The sequence below is a fragment of the Zea mays genome, chromosome 1 (assembly GCF_902167145.1).
Source record: "Zea mays cultivar B73 chromosome 1, Zm-B73-REFERENCE-NAM-5.0, whole genome shotgun sequence".
NCBI classification, from domain to species: domain Eukaryota; kingdom Viridiplantae; phylum Streptophyta; class Magnoliopsida; order Poales; family Poaceae; genus Zea; species Zea mays.
Genome location: NC_050096.1, coordinates 254194445 through 254215668, shown reverse-complemented (window position 1 = coordinate 254215668; position 21224 = coordinate 254194445). Strand labels below are relative to the sequence as shown.

Below are 21224 nucleotides of genomic sequence, written 5' to 3'. Positions count from 1 at the left end.
TCCCATTTAGCAGTTCATAAGGAGTCTTCGCAAGTAGCCGGTGAGGAAATAGCCTGTTTGATGCATAACAAGCAGTGTTGACAGCTTCGGCCCAAAACCTCTCTGGTGTGTTATACTCATCAATCATTGTTCTTGCAAGGGTGATCAAGGTCCTATTCTTCCTTTCAACAACTCCATTTTGTTGAGGTGTATATGTGGCAGATACTTCATGCTTGATCCCAATTTCATCACAGTACTCATGAATGTTGGTGTTGTCAAATTCTTTGCCATTGTCACTTCTAATCTTCTTAATCTTGCAATCAAATTCATTTTGTGCTTTCTTGGCAAACTTCTTGAATATAGATGCAACTTCAGATTTGTCATGGAGAAAGAACACCCAAGTGTATCTTGAGAAGTCATCAACAATCACTAGACAGTAGAGGTTGCCACCGGCACTGACATAATTTGTAGGTCCAAATAAATCCATATGAAGTAGTTCCAGTGGCCTTGATGTTGACATGAAAGCTTTAGTGGGATGTGTATTAGCAACTTGCTTTCCAGCTTGACATGCACTGCATGGCTTGTCTTTTTCAAACACCACATCTTTTAATCCTCTAACCATATCTTTCTTTAATACCTTCTTGAGTGTGCTCATCCCAACATGTGCAAGCCTCCTATGCCAAAGCCATCCAAGAGAAGCTTTGGTGAAGAGGCAAGTTCTTAAGTCTGCATCTTCTGAAGTGAAATCCACTAAGTAGAGGTTGTTGTATCTAAATCCCTTGAATACCATTGATTCATCATCCATCTTTGTTACAATAACCTCTGTTGGAGTGAATAAGCATTGAAGTCCAAGATCACAGAGTTGACCCACTGATAATAAATTGAAGCTCAAAGGTGCAACTATGAGAACATTTGATATTGATAAATCATTTGAGATTGCCACCTTGCCAAGTCCTTGCACTTTTCCTTTTGAATTGTCTCCAAATGTGATTTTATCTTGACCATCAACATTCTCATCTAGTGAGGTGAACATCCGTGGGTTGCCTGTCATATGTTGTGTGCATCCACTGTCAATAACCCAATGGCTCCCACCGGTCTTGTAGTTCACCTACATTCACAGACAATTCAAGCTTGAGTTTTGAGGGCCCTATATTGCATAGGACCAGTGACTCTCTCAATTAAGGACTTTGCCACCCAGATTTGTCTAGGTCTACTCTTGTTTGGTGGACCTAGGAATGTAACCTTAACCTTTCCATTTGCAACCTTTCTTAGAACATAGTGAGCATTGAAAGCAAATGGTCTTGAGTGCTTAGGCAAGGGAGTTGGTGGTTTGGCTTTGCAGTTGTGGGCAAAGTGACCTTCATTTCCACACTCAAAGCATTTGATAGGCTTGTGAGTCTGCTTTGGCTTGTATTGAGTGGTAGCTTTCTTTTGCACAAAAGCATTGTATCCAATACCACTCTTGTTGTTTTTCATAACAGTGTTCATAAGCAGCTCATTTTGGAGGTATTGACCTTTGTTGAACTTTTGCACACTTGTTGCAAGATGTTCATTTTCACTTTTTAGTTTCTTGACCTCATTTTTAAGCCTTTGATTATCCACTGCCAACTCATTGTTGAAATCATTGTTCTCAATAGCAACCTTTCCTCTATTAGTTGCATCAGTCAAATAATTCTTCAACTTTTGGTTGTCTAAAGTCAGGACTTCAACTTTTTCAGTCAATTCAGCATGTAGACTAGTTTGCTCTTCTTGACTCAAATCATCACATGAGGTTGCTACATCAAACTTAACAACAGGGTTAATAGCCTCATGTGTTTTGCAAGATAAAAGTTCATTTTCAACAAGAAGATTGTCATGATCAAATTTAATTTGAGTATAGTCTTCCTTGATCTTTACTAGTCTATTTTGCAACTCCCTATTAGCTTCATTTAATTTGTCATATTTTTCCTTAGCATCTTCTAGGGAGTTTGTGAGCTCATTTATAGTTGATGACATAGTTTTATTTTCTTCTTTTATTTCATCACTAGCCTTTATAACTATGTCATATTTGGCATTTAAAGATTCATTTTCATTTTTCAACCTATCACATTTAGCTTTTGACTTTCTAATGATTTGAGTATATTCTTTAAGCAAGTCAGCTAACTCATCATATGAAGGTGAAGCAAATTCCTCATCACTATCACTATCACTATCATCAGCAATATTAATATCATTTTGTACCTTCCGTTCACCCCTAGCCATGAGGCATAGGTGAGAAGTGGATGATGGCGATTGTGGTGGTGAAGAGAAGTCCCCGGCGATGGCCGCAACTTTTTCATCATTCTCTTCTTCACTTGAAGAAGACCCACTTGATGATTCGATGTCGGTGAGCCAGTCGCCAACAATATATGCCTTTCCATTCTTCTTCTTGTGGAACCTCTTTTGCTTCCCATCCTTTCTCTTGAAGAATTTCTTTTCTTTCTTTTCATCATCGCTGTCATCTTCTTTCTTGCCCTTGAACTTGTTCTTCTTGGGCTTGTTGCATTGATGAGCAAGATGACCAAGCTCACCACAGTTGTAGCAGTCCATCTCAGAAATGGGCTTTCTTTTGTTGGAAAAGAACTTCTTCTTTCTTGAATCAAATTTGATGCCTTCTCTATTTAGCTTCTTCAACATCTTGGTGGTCTTCCTTACCATCAAGGCAATGTTTGCATCAAGGTCATCATCACTTGAGGATTCTTCCTCAACTTGTATTTTTGCTTTTCCTTTTCTTTCATGATTTGCTTTGAGAGCCAAATCCTTTCTTTTGGAAGATGATTCTCCTTTGTCGTTGATGTGCATGTACATTTCATGGGCATTGATCTTTCCCAAAATTTGTGTAGGTGTGGTAACTGAAAGATCCATTTGATGTAGCACAGTGACAATGTGTCCATATTTGTCTATTGGGAGGACACTGAGAATCTTCCTCACAACATCCGGTTGTGAGATTTGAGTAAGCCCCAATCCATTAACTTCCTCTACAAGAATATTAAGTCGTGAGTACATAGCATTTGCATTTTCATTAGTAAGCATTTCAAAAGAATTTAACTTTCGCATGGCTATGTGATATCTTTCCTCGCGTTCACTTCTAGTTCCTTCGTGTAGAGCACAAATGTCCATCCACAAGTCATGAGCATTTTTATGATTTCTTACTCTATTGAACACATCTTTGCAAAGGCCTCTAAAAAGGGTGTTTTTGGCCTTAGCATTCCATTTCTCATAATTGAACTCATCACCTACAAGATTTGTGGGATCTCTAGGTTCGGGGAATCCTTGTGTGGCGGCTTTATAGACACCAATGTCTATAGCCTCTAAGTATGCTTCCATACGAATTTTCCAATAAGGAAAATCGTCACCATCAAAAACGGGAGGAGGTCCATCCCCACCGGACATCGTAACTCTAGCGGTTAAGCTAATCTATGAGCAACAAGGCTCTGATACCAATTGAAAGGATCACGATGCCCAAGAGGGGGGTGAATTGGGCTTTTCTAAAAATCAACACTAATTAAAACCTAAGCAAGAGCTAAGCAAGAGCCCAACTTCACCCCAACAACTAGCACTAAGAATATAATACTAGAAATGCAACAAAGCTAAGACAATACTTCAAATACTTGCTAAACAAATACACAATGTAAAGTGCTTGAATTAAGTGCGGAATGTAAAGCAAAGTTTAGAAGACTCCTCCAATTTTTCCCGAGGTATCGAAAGAGTCGGCACTCTCCACTAGTCCTCGTTGGAGCACCCGCGCAAGGGTATCGCTCCCCCTTGGTTCTCGCAAGAACCAAGTGCTCACTACGAGATGATCCTTTGCCACTCCGGCGCGGTGGATCCCTCGAGACCGCTTACAAACTTGAGTCGGGTCACCAACAAGATCTTCACGGTGATCACCGAGCTCCCAACGCCACCAAGCCGTCTAGGTGATGCCGATCACCAAGAGTAACAAGCCGTAGACTTTCGCTTGACCAAGAGAAGCCTAATGCAAGTGGTGTGTGCTCTAGGTGGCTCTCACTAGCGCTAATGAGGAACAAACACGGATTATGATTCTCTAATCTCCTCACTAGGCTTTTGGTGCTTGCAATGCTCTAGCAATGTGCTGGAATAAATGTGGAGTGCAAGACCATGAATATGGTGGGTGGAGGGGGTATAAATAGCCCTCACCCACCAACTAGCCGTTACAGGCATTTCACTGCGCAATGGCGCACCGGACAGTCCGGTGCGCCACCGGTGCGCCAACGGTGCGCCACCGGTGCGTCAACGGTCGTTTCCAACGGCTAGTTCTGACAGCTGGCCGTTGGACTCATGGTGCACCGGACAGTCCAGTGCGGTGTCCGGTGTGCCACTAAAATTCAACTCTGAAAGCTGCGCTCTCGGGTTTCTGCGGAGGGAAAGCCTCTGCCGCGGACCAGCCTGGCCCCACCTGGCAGAGGGTGCACCGGACAGTCCGGTGCACACCGGACAGTCCGGTGCCCCAAAGCCAGAAACACTAACTCTTGTTTTTCAGCTGATTTTCAAATCGGTTTTCGTTCTAACTTGTGTGTGAGCTCTAGAGTGACACTTAGCACTGTGTATGAGTGTGATTGTGCACCAACACTACACTAGAACTCTCTTGGTCAAACTACTCATCGACAACCCCTCTTTATAGTACGGCTAAAAGAGAATAAAAGACCTAACTAAACCGCAAGTGTCCACATCTCCTTGACACTCGGACTCCGTAGACCTTCACCTTTTGTTTCGTCGTTTTAGCCGTCGCTTCGAGTTCTTATCTTCGGGGTTGTTTTCACCGTTGTAGTACTTCTACCTGTCATGCGACCTAACTTACCATTTGTCTCTGCAAAACACACGTTAGTCACATATAATATTACGTTGTCATTAATCACTAAAACCAACCAGGGGCCTAGATGCTTTCAGTCGACTTGCTCGACAGCCGACGAGGTGTCGCCTTCTGCTTGGCCAAGGTTGCCCCGCCTCCTCCTCCGTCGGTGGGGGAGGTGACGGGACAAACCCGGATGTTGTTCTTCCGCCATGTGGGGAAGACGTCGTTGATTCCGCCGCCGGCGGGCAGGCTGACGGCCGCCATTGTCGTTGTCGCGCGGCGGAGGAAGGAGTATCATGTCGTAGCTGCCGTCGAGGGACATGAACTCAAGACTCCCGAAACGGAGCATCGTCTCGGGTTGGAAAGGTTGCTGGAGACTACCCATCTAGAGCTTGACGGGAAGCTGTTCGTCAGCACGCAGCAGGCCCCTACCTGGCGCGCCAACTATCGGCGTTTCGACCTCGGGGGGTCCCTGGACCGACGAGTAAATTGTCGCTGCGTGTCCCAGCCCAGATGGGTCGGCGCGAGACAGGACACAAAGGGGGGAGAACAGTAAGGGGAAACCGCGGCCTTCGTGTTGTCCTGCGCCCAGGGCAGATGGATGCGCTTGCAGTAGGGGGTTACAAGCGTTCGCGTGGGAGAGAGAGAGCGAGAGCCTTATGCGTCGGCTCGTTCTCCCACGCGGCCAACCTCCCGTACGAGAGCCCTGGACCTTCCTTTTATAGACGTAAGGAGAGGGCCCAGGTGTACAATGGGGGGTGTAGCAATGTGCTAACGTGTCTAGCAGAGAGGGGCTAGTGCCCTATGTACATGCCGTTGTGGCTGTCGGAGAGGTGTTGTTGCCCTGTTCATGTGATGTCGTGGCCTTCGGAGGAGAGCTAGAGCCCTGCGGAAGTACAACTGTCGGGGCTGTCGGATCCTTGCTGACGTCTCCTTGCTGACGTAAGGGGCTGGGAGCTGCCGTCGTCATGGAGCGTGCGGGGTGTCATCATTACTTGTTTACTGGGGCGAGCCAGATGGGACGCCGGTCTTGTTCCCCGTAGCCTGAGCTAGCTAGGGGCAGGGTAATGATGGCCCCCCTGGCGACGTGGCCGGTCCAGGCCCGAGTTTGGGCGAGGCGGCGATTCCTCCGAGGTCGAGGTTGAGTCCGAGCCCTGGGGTCGGGCGAGGCGGAGACCATCGTCTTCCGGAGCCGAGGCTGAGTCCGAGCCCTAGGGTCGGGTGAGGCAGAGTTCGTCGTCTTCTAAGCTGAGGCTGAGTCCGAGCCCTGGGGTCGGGCGAGGCGGAGTTTGTCGTCTTCTAAGTCGTGGTTGAGTCTGAGCCCTGGGGTCGGGCGAGGCGAAGTCCATCTTCCGAGGCCGAGACAGGGGCCGAACCCTAGGGTCGGGCGAGGCAGAGCTTCCTATGTCGCCCGAGGCTGGACTTAGCCGCTGTCGACCTCACTCTGGCGAGTGGCACGGCAATCGGAGCAGGGCAGGCGACGCTGTATTCCTGTCAGGTCGGTCAGTGGAGCGGCGAAGTGACTGCGGTCACTTCGGCCTTGTCGACTGGAGCGCGCGTCAGGATAAGATGTCAGGCGGTCCTTGCATTAAACGCTCCTGCGATATGGTCGGTTGGTGTGGCGATTTGGCCAAGGTTGCTTCTCCGCGAAGCCTACCCGAGTTGAGCCTCGGGCGAGTCGATGGTGCGTCCGTTGCTTGAGGGGATCCTCGGGCGAGGCGTGAATCTTCCGGGGTCGGCTGTCTTTGCCCGAGGTCGGGCTCGGGCGAGGCGGGATCGTGTCCCTTGAGCGGAGCCTTGGCCTGAATCACGCTCATCAGGCCTTCGCAGCTTTGTGCTGATGGGGTTTACCAGCTGAGATTAGGAGTCTTGGGGGTACCCCTAATTATGGTCCCCGACAACACCTGAGAGAGATAGCAACTAGGCAAACTAGTTAGTCCATTAGGTTTGTGATGGACGTCAAACACCAAAATCGATTATAGAAAATGGTTAAGTCCATTTCCCTTTCAGATGACTATAAGGTTTTTGATACGATTGCCCTGTGGCTGACACACTAACACCGAGTTTGTCTCTGAACAACCCGGATAGATACCTCATAGCTAATCTTTTCCACCATGTCTGGTGACTATCCATTAAGTTTGTGGGTGGAAATCTCAGGTTGTCTAACATCATTCTGTCGGCTTTCCTCCTAGGGATGTTCGAGATGTGTGTTAGGTGTCCTATTAATGCCACCACCTCCTGTCCTATATCTCTAGGGCTCTGGTGGCCGAAGAATATTCGGCCCTGTGCGCATGAGGTGGCACGTCATGGTTATAATATGCTGTCGATGGGGCACCGTAGTGAGGTTGCGATGGGTGCGGGGACTGCGCATATTGTGTAGCTCCCGGTTCTGTGTACACAGACCCGGACGGTTCGCGCGTGAGGGCCCAGACAATCCGCGACCTGGCCAAATTGTTCGGGGTTGTACCGAGATAGTCCGGTCATCTGTGGTGTGACCTGGGTGGTATGCGCGGGGATTCGCGTGGGGTCGAATGGTTCAGCGAAACACGCCGGACGGTCCGTGACGTATCTAGACGGTCCGGCGTAAGGGGTCGGATGGTCCGCTACCGAGCCGAATGATCCAGGGGTACACCCAGATGGTCCGGCCATGTATGACGCTACCTGAGTGATCTGCGCGCGGGCTTGTGTAGGGTCAGACTATCCGGCGAAATACGCCGGACGTTCCTCGATATATCTGGACTGTCCAAGATGACTCACGGGCAGTCCGATTGCGTCTAGAGTCAGTCAGGTGCTTGGCGGCGACGGTTGTGATGGTGACATGAACATGTGCATCGATGTACCATACGATGGCTAGGCCAAGGGAGACCCATTTGTAGTCGATGTGTTTGGCGCGGGTGATTCCATATTAGATTCATACGTGGAAAAGTAGGGGCAATATATTTCTCATATGAAAGCGCTCATTTTTTAAATAGATTCATCTACGTATTTTTTAACTGTTCCCCTCGTTGTTCTATAAAAGCCTCAAAAGCAGTGGTAACGTAAACGGTGGATGAACGGCGAGGCTCTGTTTAGTGTTTAGACGGAATTAAACGATATGAACGGTTTGCTACTGTAGCACTGTTTTATCAAGATTAAGTTAGCTTTCAACCAGAATAAATGAATAAATCCACATATATTTGGTTTATTGTGACACTGTGATATATATAATTATATTTATATATAACGAACCACGTGTCAGCATTATATATAGAGCTATCTCACTGAGTGCGGCTTCCTGTGTAGCACTAGCACGTCATTTCGTTGCTATGGATGGACCTGTGAGATATTATCACATTAAAGAAACTTCATATATATCACGTTGGCCTGGCCCCTAGCTGAAATGGCCCGAACAGCCGACTCCATCTGACTGGCACACGTCGATATTATCCAAAGGAGGCATCTTTGCAACTTCTAAAAAAGAGAGATAAAGAACTAGAACAAGCATCCAAGCAAGCACCTATGCATGGACGATGTCGTGTCGACGAGCCGGCCCGTGTGGGTTGCGTTGCATATACTTGCAGTGGAGAAATTTGCTATTTTGCCACTCTCAATTTTGGCTGCCTGTTATTATGTCATCCCGTGTCTATGACTGGTGGGACCGTCTGTGTCTATGATTTGTGGGTCCGATGGCATACTGGCGAAGCCCACAAATGATAATGGCAAAATTACCAATGGCTCACTTGCAGTGGCGTCAAGCGTCTGTGCGTGTGATGCATGTCGGCGTGACCTCAATATCTTTTTATTAATATATTAAATTTGGATAACAATCGATTGTTTTTAATCGGTTTGTCTCTCTGGATTGCAGTTGTAGTAGTTGACTTTAATCTAAAGCGAACAAGAATTCAAGTTATTTTCAAATTTGTACTATAAAAGCAAATTTTTAAAAGTACCAGAGCTCATTTGATTTAGCTTCTGCATTTTAAAAGTACAAGCTGGTTCAAAAGGCTGAATAGAGAATTAGACCATGTTTGGTTTCTTTAGTCTAAGGACTAAAGTTTAGTTAGGGGATTAAAGTTTAGTTCCTAACATGTTTGGTTCTAGGGGCTAAAATAGTAAGAATATACTAAATGACTTATAAGAAGATTAAAATGTCATTTAACATTCTTCTGCTATTAGTATAATTAAACTAAATGAGTGATAAATGTGGAATTAATATGGTTTAGTCCTTTTTAGCACATATGTGAAGGACTAAAGACTAAATTATTTTAGTCCATATTTTAGTCCCAGTATTTGGCAAAAAATAAACTAAATGAGACTAAAAACTATAGAGACTAATTTTTAGTCCATCTAACCAAACACTCATGCTCCCATAGTTTAGATAGACTCGTAATTTATAGACATATTAGCAATTATAAAAGAAGACAATACTTTTAATTAAAAAAACCATTCATTCCAACCAAACGGCAAACGCAACCCTAGGAAGCAAGCCCACAGGACCTCTCTGCTTCTGCGGTTTCGGCATTGGGATATAGTCCCTACCAGACAGAATCGATTCCAGTCCAGGCTTCCAGCGCGAGAGGGATCCATCTCCGTTGAGTCGAGGCGGCTCCAACTCCGGCTCGTGGCCTCGCGGACCAACATGGCCGCCCCTTCGCCCTCGCCGGTGGAGGCTACCCTACCGCCTGAGGCCGCGGCCGCCGCCGAGGAAGACCAGTGGGGTGAGTAAACCTGCCGCCGCGCACTCGCCTCTTGCTTACCGACACCTGCTAGCTTGGGGATACGAGTGGTTTAATTTAGGCATGACATGGGTAGGGGTGTTTCGAGGAACGGATGCTCCTGGGTACTGGCCTCCTACCGTCGCTTGTGATTCTCTTGCTGTTCATTCAGGAAATGCTCATGTGCAAAGCATGCTCGTTGTCTGGGTGGTCTGTTGGGGAACATGTTTAGAACCTCATGTTGATAGTGGTCCAGGAAGTTTGGGTCACTGTGGGGGTGTAGAATCTGACCAAGGGGCTGTTCTAGCCTGTATGCTGTAAGGAACCGTGAGGATTTTTAGGTGTAAGAGTAACATGGTAGTGACCTAGTACTTACCAACAGTTTTATAAACTGCAAGAACATCTGCCGGTTTTGAGAAACGAAATTGTGAGTTTTACCTTCACCCCGGATTTTCATTCTTGGTCGAGTTAGTCAAGATTACATGAACGCATTAGCAGAACGCATGCCTTCATTTGATGAAACGGGGTGAAGGTTACTAGCTGCTGAAACAAAATATCATTAAGAATTTAAGATGCTTTCTCCATTTCAGAGAGATATACCATGAGGTCATGAGCCAGCTCAGGTAAACTGTAAACCTTTTCTGAGTGGATGGGAACATTATAGATCTATGTATGTATGCTTGGGGTTGTTGATTGCGACATGTAACTGCAATTTAGTCATTGGAGTCTTAGATTTTGACAGATTTCTCTGTTAGACTCGAACATGTTCTGTGAATTGCGTACCATGCTGAGCTCCATGTGTTCTGCACTGCTGCTATTTTTTTACACATGCTTGTAACGTCGCTGGTGCAATCACAGATGCTGATGGATATGTTATTCCTAATTTGCCCACTCAAGATAATGATGTGGCTGAGCCTAGTGTCCCCAAAGAAAAAGATCCTGAGCCTCTACAGGTACATTTCGGAATTCTTTTCTGAACTCTTTCTCCGCAGATTTACTTGTCTGTCATATGCCCCCTCCCCCTTTTTTTTTTAAAAAAAAAGACCTTTATGGACTACTGGTCCATTGGTGTCCATTGCTTCATGGAGATGATATTCATGCTTGAGCAGGCAAACGATGAGAAAATATATCTGGGACCTCATGGAGCTCCACCATCTCAAGCAAAGCAGCAGGAGCTGAACACCGTTGGCCGCAAGCAGCGGTTCCGGAACAAGCTGAAGGAAGCAGATAGGAAATTCCCCGGCAATGCTCAGGAGAACAAGGTGGAGAACCTAAGGGAGCTGATGGGTGCTAGAGGTGGTACCAGCCTGCCTAAGAGCTCTCCTCGTGATTGGCTCGATCCGCACTGCCATGAATCTGAATTCGACAGAAAACCAACTAGATGACCGGCAAACGATGCAGCGTGCGTTTACCTGAAGGTTGATTACGCTGTAGCACTGGTGCGAGGTGTTATTCGCCAATAACAGATACTTATGGTTGACTAATAGATGAAGCAAAGCAAAAGGGTTTCTTGTGGTGTAATTTATCGGAGCTCTACTGTTCTCCATGTCGCGTAAATACTCTTAATTCTCGGTTGTGCGCGTGTGTCGTTGCATTTGCTATTTACATTGGAAAAATATATGGAAACAAGTTGCTGTTGCGTAACTAGTATGTAATGTCTGATGATATGCGATCCTGAGCACATGCGAAAATTTCTGCTCATATGTTTTGAATCGATTCATAAACATGTGGTTTTCGCCTTTGCACCCATGTCATGTTACCGTCTGAACCTTTTGTTACGCTAGCCGCAGATTGATCGATTCATTGACAGCATTGGCTACACATTAATTAATGTACGAATATGCCATTGTTATACAAGACCCTTTTTTTTGGGGGTGGGGGGGGGGGGGGGGGGTGATTGTAGCAGGACCTATTGTGAGGTCTACCAAAAAACCAAGTTGTGGTTCTGGCTGTTATGATTCTACAACTGCAGATGGTACAAATCTTCTCTTGTGCGAATAACTGAAGATTGATACCAGGGCACTGAATCGGAACACAGCCTGAAGAGTGAAGATTGAAGTTGTTGCGAAAAGGTAAACAGTTTCGGGTTACATACACCACGCGATCATGCAATTATGCTCACACGCAAGAACTCTTGTCTCTATATATGAAGGTACAAAGTCGCAGGACACACGCTGGATGAGATGCAGGCTGACGAGTCAGCATCTATGATCCAGGCTGGCTGATCGCGTTACGGTCATCGCACAGGGACCTTGATCCAGCCATTGGCGAAGGCGATGGCGAGGATGACGAAGGGGGTGGACATGCCGAAGATGATGATGTAGGGCAGGGGTGTCATCATGGGGTTCTCCCCCTCCCTCTCCCCCGCGGTCTGCCAGTACCTGCATGCATCCCATCACCCCACGCATCCGAGTCACTCACAGGCTGCTACGAGGAGAGGTGAGATTCACACTGCTTGCTTACTGTTCTGGCTCCTCTTCCTTGGTGATGAACTTCCGCTTGCCTGCAGGCTTCAGCTCTCCGTCTCCTGCGTGCGTGGATCAGTTTATTTGGGCCAATCTTGTCTTTTGTTTCAAAAACTGAAGAAACATGACTGGAGAAGACGGAGGAAAACCCGTACCGAGCTTCGCTGTTACCCTGGTGCGCTTGCTGACGATGGCGCGACTGCAGAACAAACCGGTGCCAGCGGCGCCTTTCCTCGACGATGGCTGCTGCGCTGTGATGGCAGTGCGGCTGCCGGCGGCGAGGAGAGGAGGAGCTGCCTTGGCCATGGCTGGGTTGGTGTGCATCACAGCCGCATGCACGTCACATGATATGGTAGTACTACTAGTACCCGTGTGTGACGGTGTTCAGGAACAGGACGGGTGGATAAGGCGAGTGCTACCCTGGCTCGTCGTTCTCGTCCATGGCATGAGCCAAGGGCCACAGATTGCGGCGACGTGGTCCAGTCATATGGCACCACGTCGCATGCCTGCCAACCGTTTGGGGGCTGTCAATTGATGGTACCATAGGTCGGAAATATATTCTGGACAGCAGCGGTCAAAAGAAACAAAAATATCCACTGTAGGAGATTTTTTTTTTAAAAAAAAAGAAATACCAGTGTACAGAAAACGTATAGCATTGGCTATGCTAATAGAATCCAGTACAATGTACAAGTCTTGAACATGAACCATGATCGACATAGAAAAAACTTCACTTTGTGACAAACAACCGAGATAGAGATAGTTTCACAGTATTGACAGACAATATAAACGCATTGGAACAGCATTTCCTTCCATACTGGAAAAAAAAATTAAAAGGAAATCATGCGCATAGATCGTCCTTTGTAACCCAGACTCGTTATGATAAACACACACACAAAAAGAAAAAGAAACATTGCACTCGGTTTCATCTGTCCCTCAGGATCCACCGGCATTTGTATCACTCGCTTCAGATTCGGATATGATGTACTTGGCAACATCCGCACAACAGGTCAGCTTGTCAGCCTTGTCATCAGGGATCTCAACGGAGAACTCTTGTTCAAAGGCCATAACAAGTTCCACCCGGTCTAAGCTGTCCAAGCTCAGGTCCTTTTGGAAGTCTGCAGTCTCGGTCACCTGCAAGCGTTTACAAGGTGAAAATGAGGGGCCAAAGCTCAGATGCAAACCGCTTGATGTGCAATTCGTAAAGTCACTCAGTAAGCAACCACTAGAATCGGGCTATATATATACTGATTAGATGCTATGGGTAATTTGCACCCCTATAAAGAGGAAATATGATCCATAGTTTGCAGCTAGCATACTCATTAAAATGATACTCCAAATGCACTAGTTTTTTTTCCACGTTGGAACCAGTAACTTAAAAACAATTACGCTACTGCTACGATGCATCGCAGCAATTACAATGCATTCACTTCTCAGTCTCACATGACCTCCCCTCAGCTGTGATGCACTTCAACAATGCCGAACGTTTCTTTGAAATGCTAGATCCCAATGCATTATTGGTTCAATGTTGTGTACTTAATTTAGCATCTTGTTTTTTTCCATGCAGCATTAACTTTAAGATTGTAAACAGTATTTCTTGGTTTTTTAGGAAAATTTCAAGCAAGAATTGTTCTGTATAAATTTCCCTTTTAACTTTATTAACTCAAAATAACAGTGACATACTCCGATCACAAAAATTGTTAAGCTAAACTTATGTTATTGGACAACTCTTTTGACTTCTCCTATACATAATCTAATCTGTAATTGAAGGCATTAATTGTCATTTTCTTCATAAAAACCTATACTTTGCATATTTCTGACAACGTGAACAACCAATGTGCTGAAAATCCATAGCTAGAATCACAATTGAATTTCAAGCGATCTGTTCTAACTCCATTGTTTATTGCATATTATCGTGGGAGCCACACTGCTGACTTACTGTACAATATTTTGTCAATGACAACAAGATGTACTATGTCAAATTAATTGCCATATAGAGCTGTATTTGTGTCCATCGTGTGGTCTTTCCATGAAACCAGACCTAAAAGAAACATATCAAATGATTCCATTAAGCTTAAATTCCAACAGGCTCCATCACAGTTGCCTTGTTGGTCATTGCACTACTGTACCCCCTCCTCTTACCTGCCATCACTACCCTCGTGTGCTCCTCTTGTTCCTAGTTCCTACACAATCTCTTGTCAACGTAAATGTGCCAAGAGATCCAACCCCATTAGCCCAGAGTTGAGTTGCTTGCTCCCTTCTCAAATTAGGTATTGGAGTTAAACATGCTGACCTCCTACTAATGACCTTGCCGATGAAGGATCAGTCATCATCAGTTAATTTCTCAAGTTAAGAATCTCAAATATACTCTATAGTCTATACAAAAAATAATACCACTGATGTGGATCCTTTCACCGACATAGACCAAGTGTGATCTGTCATCTGTGATGCAAGAAACAACTATCATCCACAAGTGACTGAGTTTGTTTCAAGTTGGTTTGAGTTCAGTAGTTTGTTTTCGTCTTGTTCAGAGTTTGTTTCAGTTAGTTCCTAGCTTTGAAGGATTGAAGAGAAAGCAGCAGATTTGTCGGTCAGGAAGTTAGAGCTGCATCTACCTTTTGAGCTCCAGCAGCAATCATTTGTAATTAGAGCAGAGTTAAGCCCAATAGGGGCGAAGCTAGCAGTAAAATCAAGGTGGTGCACCACCACAACAATTTGTAAAAAAAATCATGTCATGAACAGTAAATATTAATCAATTTGCTAATAAGATTTGTAACTACTATGGTGCCTGTACACCAGGGTAAGGCAATGTGGCGTCGCCCCTGCCCAATACACTAAAGGGTTACTCAGAGCTTCCTTGTGTACACTAAAGGGTTACTCAGAGCTTCCTTGTGAGGGAGACTACGCCATCGCTAGTTAGCCTATCGACCAAACCAATTAACCATATTACGGACAGATACTCTTTTAAATTGAACAAGAAGCTTTGCAAGAAAATGTGAATGCCAATACTATAAGTTCTCAGAACTTTAGTATCTTGTTTTAGTGGTCAGGCAATTACAGAAATGTTACCCAAGCATGACATAATGGAAATAATATGTGACAAAAGGACGCGCTCCAAACTTCTGCTCCTTACACTATAAAGGAAGTTATTTCGCTGGACTTGCTACAGGACAACATATCAATGTGGACTAGAATATGCATTAATAGATATTACTGATGAACCTGATCCTTTCAGCAATGATTATGACAGTCTATTAGTCTAAAATTCGTGGAAAACAGTTGTGCCGATTATTTCAAAGAGGCATCAGTGAAACTGTCAGGGCCTAAGGAGGGCCACGGAGGGGCTGCGCAGCAGCAGCCATGGGCCCTCCAAGGGGGATTAGATAAGGATAGTTAGAAATAAGATTAGAAGATTAGTTGAGATTATCTAGGAAGGTTATCAGTTAGTAGTTTGTTGAGAGTTTTAAGGAGATAAGGATATCTAGCTAGATAGGGGCGGTCAGCCGGCCTATTTATGTAATCAATGGATGAGAAATAAAGTCGGCAAGAATTAGAAGGGAGAAACCCTCCTCTTGCTCGGCCGCCTGGGCATGGAGAGCGGCGATGTGGTCAGCATCGAGTCCAGAGGCGTGGGGAGCATCTGGGGTGGGCGGGGGTGTCCCCTGGTCGACCGGAGGAGGGCCGATGGCGAGACGCTGCGCAGTGGCCATCTGGGCGGTCAGTGTGGTGGCCAGGGCGCGCTCTTGTTCCAGTGCCCAGGACGCGGCGCGCTCGCGCTCTTGAGAGGCGGCCAGGGCAGCCTGGATAGCTGCGATGGCCGATGACATGGTGGGGTCGGTGGGGAGGGTCGTGGAAGCCCAAGTGACATCGGCAACGAGCGGACGGGTGGTGGAGAACCCAGGGGGCGGCTGCCTGGGGAGGCGAGTCGGCGATGGAAGACCGGTGAGGGCGCCTGTGCACGCCGGGTAGGCGGTGCGGGCGCTAGCCGCAGTAGTGGCGCTAGGCGAGGAGAGGATGGCGGCCAGGGGCACGGTCAAGCGCGCGTCGATGTCGGTGCTGGCTGCGCCAGCAGGGGCTACGATAGCACCAGCAGGGGTTGGACCCACGGTAGCGCCAGCAGGGGCCAGGCCGACGGCAGCTCTGGCATGGGCGGCCACGTCCGGCGCGCCGACGCCGACGTTCTGCAGGGCGGCGGTGTGGAAGTGGTCCATGGAGGGTGGCGGCACGGTTGGAGCACGGGTCTGCGTCCTGGGCGCGGGCGTCGCGAGCACAGGGGCAGGGCGCGACGACCTGGCTGACGGGGGCCTGGGTCTCGTGCAGGGCGCTGACGCGCGCTGGGCGTCGCTTCTGGCCGCGGCGCAGCAGGGGAGCGCAAGGAGGACGGGCCCGCGGCGGGGCCCTCGACGGACGGTGCGGGATAAGGATCTCTAGCTAGATAGGGGCGGTCAGCCGGCCTATTTATGTAATCAATGGATGAGAAATAAAGCAGACAAGAATTAGAAGGGAGAAACCCTCCTCTTGCTCGGCCGTGAGCAGAAGCTCCTGGCCGGCGCCCTGTGAACAGCTCCAACCATCGAATTCCCTCTCCAATCCCTCACCGATATAGCGACCATAACAGAAACAGTAAAAGTTTGTCAGTTCATCGTTTTCATCAATGTAGACTTGTTGTGACAGATTATTTGGTCCTAAAAGATTTCGTTACACAGTCCCATCGTAAAGAAATCTTTACATAACAGATTCGCTAAAGAGACAACTTCTTGAGTTGCACCCTGCCTGCTATGGTTTGTTTTATGGATCAGGTTGCTATTGCAAAAGGAGGCATGCATATAAGCGATGACTGAAGGAAGCATATCTTTGCAAGGATGTCAGAGTCTCAGAGATATCTTCCAGGAACTGAGAAGGATGTTGGAATATCGTTATGCACAATAGTTTCGAGACTTCTTGTTTTAGATTGTCTGATGCGTTGTAGGCTATGAGCCCATTTCAGCTGACATTCTAACAGCCTCAGCCCTACACTGATATATCATTCTTTTGATCCGTTGAATATATCCTGAAGAGGTAATCGATCCATGAGAATGCTAATAGTTCTTTAGGATAAAAGCCCATGAGAATGCTAATAGTTCTTTAGGAAAAAAGCCCATTAGCAAATGATTTATAAGAACACTAATAAACCTTTAGGCCCCGTTTGTTTCCTTGGAATTGAATTCCATTTTAATAATTATAATTTAGGCAAAACTAATTAAGTTCATATATTTATATATGTAATATATTTGTATATTATCCTAAATCATATGAGAGAGATAGTTATATACTACATTTATGTTATAGCGAAGCAAGTAGAAGAGTGTGCTATAAGTTGTACATCGGAAAAATAACATGTAAATCTATAGAATCAATTTCCATCTATCACCAAATGAATTTGAGATAGGCTTATATTGTTAGAACTGTATTAGGGTTTGGGTACATTTACTCTCTTGCCCCTCTGTAATGGGCCAGGCCCAACTCATGGCTATTAATATAAAGCCCCACCCTATCCTAGGGTTAGGGTTTCCTCACTTCTACATGGTACCACAGCCTCCCAGCCGGCAGTTTTTTTCCACCTAGCCGTCGGCTGCCTCTCTCCCTCCCTCCTCCCAGCCGTCGGCTGCCTCTCCCCCACCCTAGCCAGCCGGCCAGCCGCCGCCCTCTGTCGCGCCCGCCCGCCCCAGGGCGCCGCCAGGGTCCCGGCGCCCCTGCTCCGACAGGGCCCGCGCCGCCCCCCGGCGGCCGCGCCCTGTGCCGCCCCCTGCAGGCCGCGTCCCTGCCTCCTTCCCTCCGACCCGGCGTCGAGCGGATCCGGCGCGCACGGATCCAAGGCGTCGCCAGGAGCACCCGCCAGGAGGCCCGCGCCCCTGCCTCACCTGTGTCGAGCAACGCCCGACGCCGCGCACCCGGTCGCGCCCTTCCTGCCGTAGTGCGTGCTTCGGCAGCTGTCCAAGTCGCACCTCCCTGCACCGGCTGACCGCGCCCCAGCCCTAGCAGCGTCGCGGCCCTCCTGCACCGGTCCCTGCCCGCCGGATCTTCGTCGTCCACCGCCGGCCGCCGTCTGGCCCATATCCCGCTGCGCTAGCCCCGACGCCGTGCCCGCTCTTCCCAGCCGTGCCGCAAGTGGGTCGGCCTCGCCGGAGCAGCCTGCTCCCCCTGCGCGCCCTCCTGCCCTGCCGCAGTGGGTCGGCCTGGCCGGAGCAGCTGTCGTGGCCGTGCAGCCCGCTCACCCCTTGTGCGCCCTGCTTCTGTGACACAGTGGCCATCCTCGCCCTCGGCTTCGCTGCGCCGGTTGAGCTACGTCCCGGTTCCATGGCGTCACCCCCGCCACACATGAGCTTTGCCTCGCCCGCTGCTCCCGTGGCTCCTGACTACCACGGCCGTGCTTTTGCCCTGGCCGTCGGCGCCACTTCCTCCCTGTCTCCGCCCGTTTCCGTCGGAATGGCTGCGTGCGTCCTTCTCAACGATGGCCAGCTTGTCCGGGGCACCTTCGTGCACTTCGATCCCACCATGAGCCCTGTCCTTTGTGACTGCGTCGAACTCCACCCCCAGGTCGGCTGTCACGTGTCTGGACCCCTTGTCTTCCCCCGTGCAGTGATTGCCTCCCTGGCCATTGAGCCCTCATTCCCTCCCTCCCCTCCCAGTAACCACGTCAGAGCTCCTCCTCTGGCTCTCTCTGCGCACCCTACGGCCTCCCCACTATCTCCCTCTCCCACCGATTGGGTGGTCGACTCTGGGGCCTCCTTCCACACCACTCCCACAACTTGTTCGTTATTCCACTCCCATCCACCACACCCCTCACATCCTTCCTCCATCGTCGTAGGCAACGGTTCCACTCTCCCAGTCACCTCAGTAGGTGCATCAGTTCTTCCTGGACCATTCTGCCTTAACGACGTCCTTGTTGCTCTCGGTCTGACTCATCCCCTCCTCTCGGTTCGTCGCTTCACTAGTGACAACCACTGCTCTATGGAGTTCGACCCCTAGGGTCTCACCATACGCCACCTTCCCACACATGTTGTGCTCGCTCGCTGTAACAGCTCCGGCCCCCTCTATTCTCTTCACTTGCCCTCCACTCCCCCCACATTCTAAAAAAATAGCATATTCTATTAGTAAGATTCCAATTCCTTAAAATGAAAGGAAACAAACGAGACCTTAGGGTAAATCCCATTAGTAAGAGTTTTCTATATATAAAAAGGGGCTGGCATGCTTCAAAGACGTCATCCTAAGGTTGTGGGGTGCACAAGAGTACAAGACATCATCGGCGTTTCTCACAATGCGTGTACAATACTAGCATACTGGTGTTACGGCTTTTCATCACCGCACAGATGGATACCGTAGAGACTAGAGACACGGATGTTGTTGCAGTGTTGATCAAAAACAAACTTAATGAGGACATGCCAACATGTTGCTGCTGCTACACAAAAACATTCAACCCCTATTACATCGACGTTGTTCTTCTTCTACTGCATTGTAGGTCTAATAGTCAGGGGTGGAGCCAAGGGGGCCGGCAGGGGCCATGGCCCCTCCCAAGGCTGCGGCATACATATATATATACTCCAAATGTTGTGTAGTCTAAATATATGTACTCGAAATTTTGTCAATATAATTAATCAAAGGTTTAATATAGTGGTTAGTAATATATAATCCATAACTCTTGTAGTAAGCCAACCAAAGTCTAAAAGAGACAAAAAAAATATAAGATAAAATATTTGTTGAATGACCAATTGATGGCACGAGACGTCAAACCTAATTTGCTTGCAGACGCTGATATCTAAACCTCACTCCTTTATGATTCATCTTATCGTCTCGCTGGGCAGCTGCCGATTGCCGCTGACCACTTGACTTGCCTATGACATAGCCTCACAACCAAAGTCTAGAGAAGTTGATCACGCGAAGCAACAGAATGAGCGCTAACTGCGTCGATCACCATTCACCAGAACCACATGCCGCAGTTGGGACGTCCGCAGAGACTACAAAAACTAGATCCAAATATGGGTAACTTATATACATACTACATTAGATCTAGTGGATAATAAAATCTACAAATTTCAACTAAAGTTGTTATCTGATAGTTGTTGTTTACACGACTAATTTGACATGTACCTATGCAAGTTGATGATTTTTCATGGATCCTCGAGGCTAGTTGAAATTTTGGATTCTCTCAAAAAAATTGTTAGACGTCTCATGAATACTATAGCCAATATATAACAGTTGAATCTCATCAATCGGACATTCATCATTATATCGTCTTTATTATTTTAATATTGTTACTATGTCATAACTTTAGTTCAGTATATTAATTAGCTAGAAAATAAACTCATGGACTAAGGTAATTTATAAAGAACTAGAATTCGCATTCCATATCGAGTACTTAAACTTGTAACATGATATAATATATTTTCATCATATAATATTGATGAATTGGTCGGCACCCTTATATTATAATCCTGGCTCCGCCCCGGCTAATAGTAATCCTATGTTGGTATATGCTATCTTAGTTGAATGTAGAAATGTTAGTTAGTGTGCCTAACATGCACATTTTCCAACAAGATTCACTGCTCACATATAGCAACCACCTAATTTAAGTGCCGGCCATTATCGACAGGATTCATCCAAGGTCGTGAGAGTTTGAATTTGGGTGGGTAAAAAAGCCAACCATTTCCATTCGAACCAAGAGCACAGGCTCACGAACAAGCAAAGAAGTATGGAAGAGGAAACGGGGAGGATAGAACATTGAGCAGAGGCAAGACGCAAGAACCCACCTTGTCGGCGTCGATCTTGTCGAACTTCTTGACCAGGTTAACGACGCGCGTCCTGATGTCCCTCTCCAGTTCGGAGCTGCTGCCGCTACTGCCCTCCTGGCCCGCCGGCGCGCTCATCCTCCGAGCGAACCCGCCGCCGCCTCCACGTGCAGCAATAGGAGCCGCCGCGCGGAGCCGGAGGTGCTGCAGCACCGCACTCCGTACTGTTTGCATGTTGCGCTGCTCCTTCGCTAGGCCGACTGCGACCGGGAGCGACGACGAAGGAACGGAGGAGGTCAGGTATTCGCGTGATTGAGCGGAGCAAGACGAATTTGGAAACTGCGGGCGCGGCAGCGGAAGGCAGGGCAGGGCGGCGGCTCCCGGGTTCTCTCCCGTGCGGCTGGCGTTGCGGTAGGGAATATTTGCCTGCGGTCGGTGACGCCAGCAGCAGACCAGACTGGATTTGCCTGTTTGGGCCTTGTTGGAGAAAATG

The 21224-nt window shown here is 47.6% G+C and overlaps 3 protein-coding genes across 3 annotated transcripts; 1 reads left to right on the top strand and 2 right to left on the bottom strand.

Moving 5' to 3' along the window:
- The first annotated feature begins 9234 nt into the window (after positions 1-9234).
- LOC100274988 (uncharacterized) lies at positions 9235-11151 on the top strand. Its single transcript, NM_001149215.3, has 3 exons — positions 9235-9507; positions 10363-10457; positions 10614-11151. Exons 1-3 carry the CDS (start codon positions 9429-9431, stop codon positions 10887-10889), a joined length of 450 nt encoding a protein of 149 aa, NP_001142687.1. The 5' UTR covers positions 9235-9428; the 3' UTR covers positions 10890-11151.
- A 393-nt stretch (positions 11152-11544) lies between these two features.
- Positions 11545-12342, bottom strand: LOC100275314 (uncharacterized). The gene is made up of 3 exons (NM_001149421.2): positions 12125-12342; positions 11968-12031; positions 11545-11885 (listed from the first exon to the last, which is right to left on the bottom strand). The coding sequence occupies exons 1-3, from the start codon at positions 12291-12293 to the stop codon at positions 11741-11743; spliced, it is 378 nt and encodes a 125-aa protein (NP_001142893.2). The 5' UTR covers positions 12294-12342; the 3' UTR covers positions 11545-11740.
- A 343-nt stretch (positions 12343-12685) lies between these two features.
- Positions 12686-21155, bottom strand: LOC100280460 (acyl carrier protein). Its single transcript, NM_001153380.2, has 2 exons — positions 20753-21155; positions 12686-13100 (listed from the first exon to the last, which is right to left on the bottom strand). The coding sequence occupies exons 1-2, from the start codon at positions 20963-20965 to the stop codon at positions 12903-12905; spliced, it is 411 nt and encodes a 136-aa protein (NP_001146852.1). The 5' UTR covers positions 20966-21155; the 3' UTR covers positions 12686-12902.
- Between the last annotated feature and the right edge of the window lie 69 nt (positions 21156-21224).